Below are 13,517 nucleotides of genomic sequence, written 5' to 3' on the forward strand. Positions count from 1 at the left end.
CCATGAGCAGGGAATGTCTTTCCATTTCTTTATATCTTCTTCAACTACCTTCATAAGCTTTCTATAGTTTTCAGCATACAGATCTTTTACATCTTTGGTTAGATTTATTCCTAGGTATTTTATGCTTCTTGGTGCAATTGTGAACGGGATCAGTTTCTTTATTTGTCTTTCTGTTGCTTCGTTATTAGTGTATAAGAATGCAACTGATTTCTGTACATTGATTTTGTATCCTGCAACTTTGCTGAATTCATGGATCAGTTCTAGCAGACTTTTGGTGGAGTCTATCAGATTTTCCATGTATAATATCATGTCATCTGCAAAAAGCGAAAGCTTGACTTCATCTTTGCCAATTTTGATGCCTTTGATTTCCTTTTGTTGTCTGATTGCAGATGCTAGAACTTCCAACACTATGTTAAACAACAGCGGTGAGAGTGAGCATCCCTGTCGTGTTCCTGATCTCAGGGAAAAAGCTCTCAGTTTTTCCCCATTGAGAATGATGTTAGCTGTGGGCTTTTCATAAATGGCTTTTATGATGTGTAAGTATGTTCCTTCTATCCCGACTTTCTGAAGGGTTTTTATTAAGAAAAGGTTCTGGATTTTGTCAAAGGCCTTTTCTGCATCGATTGACAGGATCATATGGTTCTCTCTTTTTTTTTGTTAATGTGATGTATCACGTTGATTGATTTGCGAATGTGGAACCAGCCCTGCATCCCAGGAATGCATCCCACTTGATCATGGTGAATAATTCTTTTTATATGCTGTTGAATTCGATTTGCTAGTATCTTATTGAGAATTTTTGCATCCATATTCATCAGGGATATTGGCCTGTAGTTCTCTTTTTTTACTGGGTCCAAGAGACTCATTTTAGACATGAGGACACCTTCAGATTGAAAGTGAGGGGATGGAGAACTATCTATCATGCAACAGGAAATCAAAAGAAAGGTAGAGTAGCGATACTTATATCAGGCAAACTAGACTTTAAATTAAAGGTTGTAACGGGAGATGAAGAAGGACATTATATCATAATTACAGGGTCTATCCATCAGGAAGAGCTAACAATTATAAATGTCTATGCACCGAATACAAGAGCCCCCAAATATGTATAACAGTTAATCACAAACATAAGCAAACTTATTGATAAGAATGTGGTAATTTCAGGGGACTTTAACTCCAATTACAGCAATGGATAGAACATCTAGACAGAGAATAAATCAAGAAACAAGGGCCCTGAATGATACATTGGATCAGATGGACTTGACAGATCTCTTTAGAACTCTGCATCCCAAAGCAACAGAATATACTTTCTTCTCGAGTGCACATGGAACATTCTCCAAGTTCAGTCACATACTGGGTCACAAACCAGCCCTTTGTAAGTATACAAGAATTGAGATCATACCATGCATACTTTCAGACCACAATGCTATGAAGCTTGAAATCAAGCACAGGAAAACGTCTGGGAAACCTCCAAAAGCATGGAGGTTAAAGAACATCCTAGTAAAGAATGAATGGGTCAACCAGGCAATTCGAGAAGAAATTAAAGAATTATGGAAACAAATGAAAATGAAAATACAACAATCCACACGTTTTGGGATGCAGCAAAAGCAGTCCTGAGAGGAAAATACATTGCAATGCAGGCCTATCTCAAGAAACAAGAAAAATCCCAAATACAAAATCTAACAGCACACCTAAAGGAAATAGAAGCAGAACAGCAAAGACACCCCAAAGTCAGCAGAAGATAAATAATAAAGATCAGCCCAGAAATAAGCAGTATTTATTTAGTATAGAATCTAAAAAAAGATTAGAGCAGATCAATGAATCCAAGAGTTGTTTTTTTGGAAAAATAAACAAAATTGATAAACCGCTAGCCAGGCTTCTCAAAAAGAAAAGGGAGATGGCCCAAGTAGATAAAATCATGAATGAAAATGGAATTATTATAATCAATCATCAGAAATACAAGCAATTTTCAGGGAATACCATGAAAAATTATATGCCAACAAACTAGACAACCTGGAAGTCATGGACAAATTCCTAAGCACCCACACACTTCCAAAACTCAAACAGGACAAAATAGAAAATTTGAACAGACCCATAACCAGTGAGGAAATTGAATCAGTTATCAAAAATCTCCCAGCAAATAAGAGTCCAGGACCAGATGGCTTCCCTGGGGAATTCTACCAGACATTTAAAGCAGAGATAATACCTTTCTTTCTCAAGCTGTTCCAAAAAATAGAAAGGGAAGGAAAAATTCCAGACTCATTCTGTGAAGCCAGCATTACTTTGATTCCTAAACCAGACAGAGACCCAGCAAAAAAAAAATAGAACTACAGGCCAATGTCCCTGATGAATATGGATGCAAAAATTCTCAATAAGGTACTAGCAAATCAAATCCAACAGCATATAAAAAGAATTATTCACCATGATCAAGTGGGATTCATTCCTGGGCTTCAGGTCTGGTTCAATATTCACAAATCAATCAATGTGATACATCACATTAACAAAAGAAAAGAACCATATGATCCTGTCAATAGATGCAGAAAAAGCATTTGACAAAATTCAGCATCCTTTCTTAATCCGTCAAGAAACTCAGGATAGAAGGAACATACTTAAACATCATAAAAGCCATTTATGAAAAGACCACAGCTAATATCATCCTCAGTGGGGAAAAACTGAGAGCTTTCCCCCTGAGATCAGGAGCACGACAGGATGTCCACTCTCACCGCTGTTGTTTCACATAGTGTTGGAAGTTCTAGCATCAGCAATCAGACAACAAAAGGAAATCAAAGGCATCAAAATGGGCAAAGATGAAATCAAGCTTTCACTCTTTGCAGATGAAATGATATTATACTAGGAAAACCTGATAGACTCCACCAAAAGTCTGCTAGAACTGATACATGAATTTTGCAAAGTCACAGGATGCAAAATTAATGTACAGAAATCAGCTGCATTCTTATACACTAATAACAAAGCAACAGAAAGACAAAGAAACTGATCCCATTCACAATTGCACCAAGAAGCATAAAATACCTAGGAATAAACCTAACCAAAGATGCAAAAGATCTGTATGCTGAAAACTATTGAAAGCTTAGGAAGGAAATTGAAGAAGATATAAAGAAATGGAAAAACATTCTGTGCTCATGGATTGGAAGAATAAATATTGTTAAAATGTCAATACTACCCAAAGAAATCTACACATTCAATGCAATCCCAATCAAAATTGCACCAGCATTGTTCTCAAAGCTAGAACAAGCAATCCTAAAATTTGTATGGAACCTCAAAAGGCCCCGAATAGCCAGAGTAATATTGAAGAAGACCAAAGCAGGAGGCATCACAATCCCAGACTTTAGCCTCTACTACAAAGCTGTAATTATCAAGACAGCATGGTATTGGCACAAAAACAGACACAGAGACCAATGTAGTAGAATAGAGACTCCAGAATTGGGCCCACTAAAGTATGGCCAACTAATGTTTGACAAAGCAGGAAAGAATATCCGATGGAAAAAAGTCGCTTTAACCAATGGTACTGGGAGAACTGGACAGCAACATGCAGAAGGATGAAACTAGACCACTCTCTTACACCATTCACAAAAATAAACTCAAAATGTATAAAGGACCTGAATGTGAGACAGGAAACCATCAAAACCCTAGGGGAGAAAGCAGGAAAAAACCTCTCTGACCTCAGCCGCAGCAATTTCATACTTGACACATCCCCAAAGGCAAGGGAATTAAAAGCAAAAATGAACTATTGGGACCTCATGAAGATAAAATGCTTCTTCACTGCAAAGGAAACAGTCAACAAAACTAAAAGGCAACCAACAGAATGGGAAAAAATATTTGCAAATGACATATCACATACAGAGCTAGTATCCAAAATCTGTAAAGAGCTCACCAAACTGCACACCCAAAAATCAAATAACCCAGTGAAGAAATGGGCAGAAAACATGAATAGACACTTCTCTAAAGAAGACACCCAGATGGCCAACAGGCACATAAAAAGGTGCTCAACATCACTCCTCGTCAGGGAAATACAAATCAAAACCACACTCAGGTATCACCTCACGCCAACCTGAGTGGCTAAAATGAACAAATCAGGAGACTATAGATGCTGGAGAGGATGTGGAGAAACAGGAACCCTATTGCCCTGTTTGTGGGAATGCAAACTGGTGCAGCCACTCTGGAAAACAATGTGGAGGTTCCTCAAGAAATTAAAAATAGAACTACCTACCCTACCACCCAGCAGTTGCACTACTAGGTATTTATCCAAGGGATACAGGAGTGCTGATGCATAGGGGCACTTGTACCCCGAGGTTTATAGCAGCACTTTCAACAAGAGCCAAATTATGGAAAGAACCTAAATGTCCATCAACTGATGAATGGGTAAAGAAGTTGTGGTTTATATATACAATGGAATACTACTTGGCAATGAGAAAGAATGAAATATGGCCTTTTTTAGCAGCATGGATGGAACTGGAGAGTGTCATGCTAAGTGAAATAAGTCATGCAGAGAAAGACAGATACCATATGTTTTCACACTTATGTGGATCCTGAGAAACTTAACAGAAGACCATGGGGCAGGGGAAGGGGGAAGAAAAAGGTACAGTGAGGGAAGGAGGCAAACCATAAGAGACTCTTAAAAACTGAGAATAAACTGAGGGTTGATGGGGGGTGGGAGGGAGGGGAAAGTGGGTGATGTGCATTGAGGAGGGCACCTGTTGGGATGAGCACTGGGTATTGTATGGAAACCAATTTGACAATAAGTTTCATATTAAAATATAAACAGTGATCACAAGTGCCCTCCTTAGTACCCATCACCCATCTAGCTCATCTCCCACTCCCCTCCCTTCATCAACCCATAGTCTGTTTTCTAGAATTAAGAGTCTCTTGTGGTTTTTTTCCCTCTCTTCTCTTTCCCCCCTTGCCATATGTTCATCCTTTTTGTTTCTTAAATCTCACATATAAATGAAATTGTATGGTATTTGTCCTTCTGTGAGTGCCTTATTTCGCTTAGCATTATACATTCTAGCTCCATCCACATTGTTGCATATGGCAAGATTTCATTCTTTTTGATTTATGAGTAATATTCCAGTGTGTGCGTGTGTGTGTGTGTGTGCGCGCGCGCGTGCGCCCATGCATGTATACACCATATGTTCTTTATGCATTCATTATCCATTCATTAGTCGATGGACATTTGCGCTCTGTCCATGGTTTGGCTATTGTTGATTCTTTATATATTTTGGATACTAACCTTTTATTGGATAGGTCATTTGTAAATATCTTCTCCCATTCAGTACATTGTTTTTTAGTTTTGTTGATCGTTTCCTTTGTTGTACAGAAACATTTTAGTTTGATATAGTCCCAATAGTTCATTTCTGCTTATATTTCCCTTGCTTTGGCAGACATATCTAGAACAATATTGGTATATCCAATGTCAGAGAAATTACTGTCTGTGTTCCCTTTTAGGACTTTAATGGTTTCAAGTCTCACATTTAGTTCTTTCATCCATTTTGCATTTATTTTTGTGTATAGTGTACAAAAGTGGTCTAGTTCCATTCTTTTGCATGTAGCTCTCCAGTTTTCCCAACACTAATTTTCAAGGAGCCTTTTCCAATTGTGTGTTCTTGTCTCTTTTGTTGAAGATTAAATTACCATGTAATTGTGGGTTTATTTCTGGGCTTTAGTCCTGTTCTGTTGATCTGTGTGTCTGTTTTTGTGCCAGTACCATACTCTTTTGATTATGATAGCTTTGTGGTATAACTTTAAGTCTAGAATTGTCATACATATAGCTTTATTTTTCTTTTTGAAGATTGTTTTGGCAAATCTGGGTCCTTTGTGGTTGCATACAAATTTTAGGATATTTTCTTCTAGTTCGGTAAAAAAAAATGTTTTGGTGAGGTTTACATTAAATCTGTAGATTGCTTTGGGTTATATGGTCATTTTAACAATATATGTTCTTCAAATTCTTGAGCATGGAATATCTTTCCATTTGTTTGTATTGTCTTCAATTTCTTTGAGAGGGAGAGACAGAGACAGAGCACGAGTGGGGAAAGGCAGAGAGAGAGAGGGAGACACAGAATTCAAATCAGGCTCCAGGCTCTGAGCTGCCAGCACAGAGCCCAACGGGGGCCTCAAACTCACAAGCCATGAGATCATGACTTGAGCTGAAGTCAGATGCTTAAACATTTGAGCCACCCAGGCGCCCCGAAATGCAACTGATTTCTATACATTGATTTTGTATCCTGCAACCTTTGTAAATTCATTTATTAGTTTTAGTAGTTTTTTGGTGGTTTTTCACATAGAGTGTCATGTCATTTTCAAATTGCAAAAGGTTATTTGTTTCTTGCCAATTTGGATCCCTTTTATTTCTTTTTGTGTCTAATGGCTGAGGCTAGGATTTCCAGTACTATGTTGAATAAAAGTGGTGAGAGTAGACATCCTTGACTTTTTCCTGACCTTAAGGGGGAATGTTTTCAGTTTTCACCATTGAACATTACATTATCTGTGTATTTTTCATATATGGCCTTTATTATGTTGAGGTACGTTCCCTCTCAACCTAGTTTCTTGAGGATTTATATCATGAAAGGATGTTGTGTATTGTCATATGCTTTTTTGCATCTATTGAAATGATCATATGGTTCTTATCATTTCTCATGTTGATGTAGGTATCACAGTGATATATTTGCAAATATTGAGCCACCCTTGCATCCCAGGAAAAATTCCACTTGGTCGTGGTGAATGAATTTTTTTAATGTGTTATTGGATTCAGTTTGGTGGTATTTTGTTGAGTACTTTTGCATCTATGTTCATCAGTGATTTTGGCTTATAGTACTTTTTTTGTATGTCTTTATCTGGTTTTGTAATGCTGTTTTCACAGAATGAATTTGGAAGTTTTCCTTCCTTTTCTATTTTTTGCAATAGTTTGAGAAGTCATATTCTTATTTATTCATTTATTTATTTATTTATTTATTTATTTATTTATTTATTTATTTATGGGGGGGGGGGAGAGAGAGAGAGAGAGACAAGTTGAGAGAGAGAATCCCAAGCAGACTCAGGGCTGTCAGTGCAAAACCCATTGCAGGGCTCAGTCCCACAAACCATGAGATCATGATCTGAGCCAAAATCAAGAGTTGGATGCTTAACTGACTGAGCCACCCAGGTGCCCCATATTCTCCATTTTTAAAAACTTAATATATCATGCGCATTTTCCTGTGTCGCTTTGTAATTTTTCAGTAGCATAATATTTAAAATATTTTTCTTATTTTACAGTGAGAGAGAGAGAGAGAGAGAGAGCGAGCAAGTGAGCAGGGGAGAGGGGCAGAGGGAAAGAGAGAATTTTAAATTGGCTCTTGCTCAGCTTGGAGCCTAATGTAGGGCTTGATCCATTGACCCTGGGATTATGACCTGACCTGAAATCAAGAGTTGGATGCTCAACTCACTGAGCCACTCAGGTGCCCCGGTAACATAATATTTTAAATTGTTGCCTTAGATAGTCCCTTGTATAGAGATATAATATTTTAATAATCACTTCTGTTATTCTTCATTTAAATTGTTTCTATCAGTCTATCTCTGTCTGCCAGTCTGTTTCTTCTCTTTTTGTCTTTCTCTCTCCTTTTGTCTGTATGTCTCTTTCTCTGTAGCAAACACTCTTGAACACAGATCTATATAAAGATCCCTGTTTTTTTTTAAGATCCCTGTTTTTTTTAATGATTCATTGCTAGAAGTAGAATTAATAGGTAAAAAAGTGACAAGCAGAAAACTGAACTCTTAAACTGAGAGAACAGGGGAGCCTGGGTGTCTCAGTGGGTTAAGCATCTGATGTTGGCTCAGGTCATGATCTTGCGGTTCGTGAGTTCAAGCCCCGCATCGGGCTCTGCACTGGTGGTGTGGAGCCTGCTTGGGATTCTCTCTCTCTCCCTGTCTCTCTCTGCCCCTTCCCCCTTTCCATATGCTCTCTCTCTCTCTCTTTCTCTCTCAAAATAAATAAATAAACTTAAAAAAATTCAGAGAACAAAAATGGTTGGCAGAGGAGAGGTTGTTGTAAGGGATGATGTACAGCAAAGGGACTAAAGTCAATGAGAGTGTAATAACGTTGTCTTGTGACAGATGGTGACTACATTTACCATGGTAAGCACTGAGTAATGCGTGGAATTGTTAAACCAGTATGTTGTACACCTGAATCCAATATAACTGTTAATTTTACTTCAATTTAAATTAAGTCAATAAAAGTAGTGAAAATATATGAAGATTTCACAATTTTTAAAATTCTCGTTGCTAGATTGCCATCCAAAAAGGTTGGACCAGTATACATTTCCATTAGCAGTGTGTTTTCTATTGCTTAACGTGCTAATTTGTGTGATTAAGAGAATTTTGGAAATGAAGGACTAAATAAACTTTGCATTTCGGCAAAATACAGTGACTCTTCAGACTTTGTGTTTTCATAAAAGTTAAATTTTTCTTTTCCACAGGATCACAGTTCTAACATTTTGCTAATTTAAGTCTTTTATTTGTCATAGAATGGGTGTTAAGGCAGTTTTTCAACAGGGAAAAAAAACCTTCTTAGAATCTCAACAATTTAAACTATTTTTCCATATATTGTGTGTTACCTCATCTAGACGTTCCTTTGTCCATTTGCAAATAGAAGATAATAACTGACTCTTAAATTGGTGAAATGTTTGTGCCCAGGTGTCAACATCTGGAGACAACATGGTGGAGTGTCAGTTGGAGACACACAACAACAAGATGGTCACCTTCAAGTTTGATGCTGATGGTGACGCACCAGAAGACATTGCAGATTATATGGTAAGTACAATGAAACCAGATTACCTTCCATCTGGCATTCCATCTCTTTTTTCCTCTCATCTTTTCCCCTCATTTATTCAGAGCAATCTTTTTTTAGGGTACCATTAGTTTTTAAAATTTGCACAAAGATAAACTGCTTATGATCAAGAGTAAGTCACTGTACCTTCTTTCATTTTATTATACTTATCTCTAAAATATGAGAGTGTTTTATTAAGACATTATCTAGGTCAGTGGTTCTTACCACCTTAAGAGCTTTTAAAAACAAATCCATTGCCTCGGTCCCTAATTAAATCAGAATCTTTGGAGTTAAGGCCTAAGCATCAGTAGTTTATGAAATGCTCCAGGTAATTCTAATGTAGTAGCTACTGACATACCATCTTACATATAGGTGTCAAGTAATGTTCATCATTTCATTTAGTTTTCGTACTTTTTTTTTGAATTGTTAGGCTTAAGTTAGTAGTTTTGCCCTATTTTCATGGGGATAGGTAAGGGTTGTGGGAAGAGTACATAATGCTTTTTTTTCTGCCAATTTTCTTCAGATATGTATTCTTGTAGAAACAGAATTAAATGTTTTGTTTAAATTCTTTTGATGTTTATTTATTTTTTTGAGAGAGAGAATGTGAGCAGGGATCAGGCAGAGAGAGAGGGAGACACAGAATCTGAGGCAGGTTCCAGGCTCTGAGCTGTCAGTACAGAGCCCAATGCTGGGCTTGAACCCACAAACTGTGAGATCATGACCTAAGCCGAAGTTGGATGCTTAACCAACTGAGCCACCTAGGCACCCCCGTAATTAAACATATTAAAAGTTAACGTTGTCATTTCTGCCTCTTGTTTAACATCATATTTTATGAACTGTCTCCAGGCCATGCTTTATCATCATTAGAGATGTTTCATTTTGTGATTTGTGATTTAAAAACTTATGGGTTTGGACATCCTAGTTTTAAACATAAACATTGCCTCAGTTGTGTTCCTCAAATGATAATTTATAGAATGCAAGATATTTTTTTAAATGCTGTGTTCTTCTCTGGTAGGTAGTATCAATCTGACAAACATCAGTGGTCTCCAAATAGAATAATTTAATGTACTGTGTGGTCCTTTAGTGCTGGTTGTTTTTTAATTCTGTTGTGGCATTTGTATCTAAATAGTTAATTTTAATTCATTTTTCTTTAAGATAGTCACTGTGGATACAATATTATAATTTTGAAGAAACTAAATTTAATAGATTTATTTTTACTTTTGGACAGGTTGAAGATAACTTTGTGCTGGAAAGCGAGAAAGAAAAATTTGTAGAAGAATTGAGGGCTATTGTAGGTCAGGCCCAGGAGATCCTTCATGCCCACTCTGCTATAGATAGAGCCATTGGAACTGACTCTTTAATTGTGGAATCCAACAGTAGCCAAGTAAGAACAATTATTTAGCAAATAGGTCTTCTCAGATATGTATCAGGAACTTCTTTATTTATCTATTCATTTTTAATTCAGACAGGATCATCTGAACAAGTACAGATAAATTCTGCATCCACTCAGACCAGCAGTAAGTATATTTAATAAAATTTACCATGTGGCTTTTGAAGCAAGACATTTGGAAAGTTTATGCAACTTCGTTGGGAAAGATGTTTGCCAATAAAGGAAATTAATAAATTGTTAATGTAGGTTTTCCCACACTTTAAAAGGACTTTTTAGCCCGGATGTAAGAAGTAAAACCATTCTGTAGGTTTCCTTCAAGTGTTGGTTCTTTATCAAATTAGTTTATTTCCGAGTTGCTGCATGGTATGTTACCAGAAAAGCAGTCACAGTACTGATGACCTTTAACGGCTTTACTGTTTGAAGTCAACTGGTAAGTTTTTTTTTTTTTTAACCACTGATGTGAGATGGACAGAACCTTTCTTAACTGATATCCCTATGTTCTAAGTTTGCCTCATTTTTTAATATAGTCATTTATATCTTGATTTCCTTCCACTAATATTATGCTTCTACCTGCTCTGATCACTGATAAGTTTTTGTAAATCAGATACTAGATCAACTTCCAGGGACTAAAAATGGGGTCTTCTGTTTTCTTTTCTGATGACTTTATCTCTCCATTCTTTTCAGCTCTGGTCATGGTTATATTTAGAGTATCTGGGAGGGGGCGAAGAGCCATAGACAAATGAGGACCTGTGAAGGAATTATAACAACATGAAGAAGCAACAGGTGGTGTGGGAGTCATGAAATCAGATACCATTACCCTGAAATTTACTTTGTGTTAGGATGCCAGGGTCCTCCTCTATGTTCTTTTCCTTGTTAGGAGGAATTTGAGCAGATTTCTAACTGATAAAGTAGATTAAAGTTTAAAAAAGAATTACTTATTTAAATAAGTTTACAAAGTAGGAGTAAAGGTGTAGGGACTTTGTTTTTAAGTCATCATACAGTAAAATTGATTTTTTTTCTTTTGGGGTATAGTTCTGTAAATGTTAATGCTTGTAGATTTGCATAAGCATCATCATAATCAGGATCAGAACAGCTGGAGAAAATGTTTTCCATTTTCTCCCCAAAATTGTGCCCTGCTTTTATTGCTATTGATACAGTGTTTGTTTCATAGATTCTAAAATCCTTCCCTAAAGATATCTTGTGCTCAGTTGTTTAGAGTATTTGCCAGCATTGTACTGGCAAATCCTAGTGCTATTGGAAATGGAGATACAAGACAAATTGGTGTTTTAACCTGGTTTCCTTAATCAATAGGGTAAACATGTTGACAATTGCTTAGCCTATTAATTTTTGCAAATTCTTTCTACAGATGAATCTGCTCCTCAGTCATCTCCAGTTGGTCGGTGGCGATTCTGTATCAATCAAACAATAAGAAACCGTGAGGCTCAGTCTCCTCCTCTTCAGCAGTCCATGTCTACAGTTCCTGGGTTACCTCTACTTTCTGGTAAGTGTTATCTGTCAACTTCATCCAGACTTGGAAGATGGGGATACAAAATTTATACCATATCTTTAACTTGTTTTCATGGGTATTTCATTCTTATGAGAATTTTCATAAGCATTTTTGAAGATGCTATTGTTAAGGTGTAACTTAAGCCATTTTAAAATATAATATTTATGAAAAAATAAAGATTTTTTTTTCGCTTGGCAGGTTGAATTCTGTGTATTTTGAATCTTATTTATAACACTTATTCACACAGGTTCTTGTTTGTCCCTTGCTCCTCTTGTCCCCTTTGAGTTTGAGTACTAGTCCATGCTTTGTATTTATTAATATGTGCCTAGCTATTCTTTGTTATTGTTCTAGGTCCAAGAACCACAAGTAATAAGGAAATATCACAGGATACACTGCTCACTCTAGAAAATAATCCCTGCCAGCGTGTACTTTTTGCCTCCAAATCAGAACTCAAGGATGTAGTTGATGGTAAGATTTCTGAATATGCCAGTGTAGACACTAAGCAGCAAGCTGTATTTTATCAAGTGGAAGATGACAGGCAGATAATGGCATCAGTTGCTAGTAGTTCAACTTATACTGCTACTTCAGTTCGTGCAGTTCCAGTTGAATGTGAGGGACTCACCAACCAAGCAGGCATATTTCTACCTGCATATCCATGTCACCAAGCTGCCAGTCAGGCTGATGTACTTACGGTCCCTCCTGGCGAGTCAACTCAGATTGCTGGTAACTCTCTTACAACTCTGGCATTTATGTCTGATCAAAAGCCTCAATCCTTAGCAGTGCAGCAACCAACTATGGATGCAGAGTTGATTTCCCAAGAAGGAGAAACCACAGTGAACACTGAAGCAAGTTCTCCTAAGATGGTCATTCCCACTCAGACCCCTGGCCTTGAACTGACTACCCTTCTACCCTCTACTGTCCTGGAATCAGATGGGGAAAGACCTCCAAAAATGGAGTTTGCAGACAACCGAATTAAAACTCTGGATGAAAAATTAAGAAACTTGCTCTATCAGGAGCATAGCATATCTAGCATCTATCCTGAGAGTCAGAAGGATACCCAAAGCATAGACTCTCCATTTTCTTCCTCTGCTGAAGATACGCTCTCATGTCCAGTGCCAGAAGTCATAGGCATCAGTCACAGTGGAATTCAAGATAGTCCTGCACAGTCCCCTAATTTTCAGCAGACAGGCTCTAAGATTCTGTCCAATGTGGCTGTGAGTCAGCCTGCTAACATATCAGTGTTCAAAAGGGACCTGAATGTGATAACTTCTATACCCAGCGAAATATGTTTACATGTAAGTATTATTCTTTCTAATCAATTTCTTATCCTTATTCTTTTAAAGAAATTCCTTCTTTTCTAAAGTTCTGTCCTTTGAAATTAATCTATGTCACAAGATTCTGAGGTCACAGGTATTTAGGAAGGCCATGACTTAGGCTACAGGTGCCAAGAATGTCTCCATAGAGACGGTGGAAGTATCTTTGGTGAGAGAGCCCTCTGGTGAATTAGCTAGGAACTTGCAAGCAATGACTTTTTTTGTATTGGTGACAGAACAGGACTGATTTATAGATTGTTTTAGTGTGTAGGAAGAGCTGACTTTTATTTATTTTTTTAAGTTTTTATTTACATTTCAGTTAGTTAACATACAGTGTAACATTAGTTCAGGTGTACAGTATAGTGATTCAACACTCCCATACAACACCCAGTGCTCATCATGACAAGTGCACTCTTTAATTCCCACCACCTATTTTACCATGGGCCCCCCCCCCCCCCCCGGCCCCCCAGAGGGGGGGGAAGAGGGGGAGGGGGGTTT

The 13,517-nt window shown here is 37.4% G+C and overlaps 1 protein-coding gene across 5 annotated transcripts in view; it reads left to right on the forward strand.

The window, feature by feature from the left end:
- Nucleotides 1–13,517, forward strand: part of WNK3 (WNK lysine deficient protein kinase 3) — a 205,089-nt gene that overhangs the window by 153,608 nt on the left and 37,964 nt on the right. For all 5 annotated transcript variants that reach the window (XM_040466921.1, XM_040466923.1, XM_040466920.1 and 2 more), the window contains exons 13-17: nt 8,677–8,793; nt 10,038–10,193; nt 10,275–10,326; nt 11,566–11,700; nt 12,058–13,001. In XM_040466921.1, the coding sequence (XP_040322855.1) occupies nt 8,677–8,793; nt 10,038–10,193; nt 10,275–10,326; nt 11,566–11,700; nt 12,058–13,001 (1,404 nt within the window). The remainder of the gene's footprint in view (nt 1–8,676; nt 8,794–10,037; nt 10,194–10,274; nt 10,327–11,565; nt 11,701–12,057; nt 13,002–13,517) is intronic.

The sequence above is a fragment of the Herpailurus yagouaroundi genome, unplaced genomic scaffold (assembly GCF_014898765.1).
Source record: "Herpailurus yagouaroundi ecotype Mexico unplaced genomic scaffold, PumYag 67005, whole genome shotgun sequence".
In the NCBI taxonomy this organism is placed as follows: Eukaryota; Metazoa; Chordata; class Mammalia; order Carnivora; family Felidae; genus Herpailurus; species Herpailurus yagouaroundi.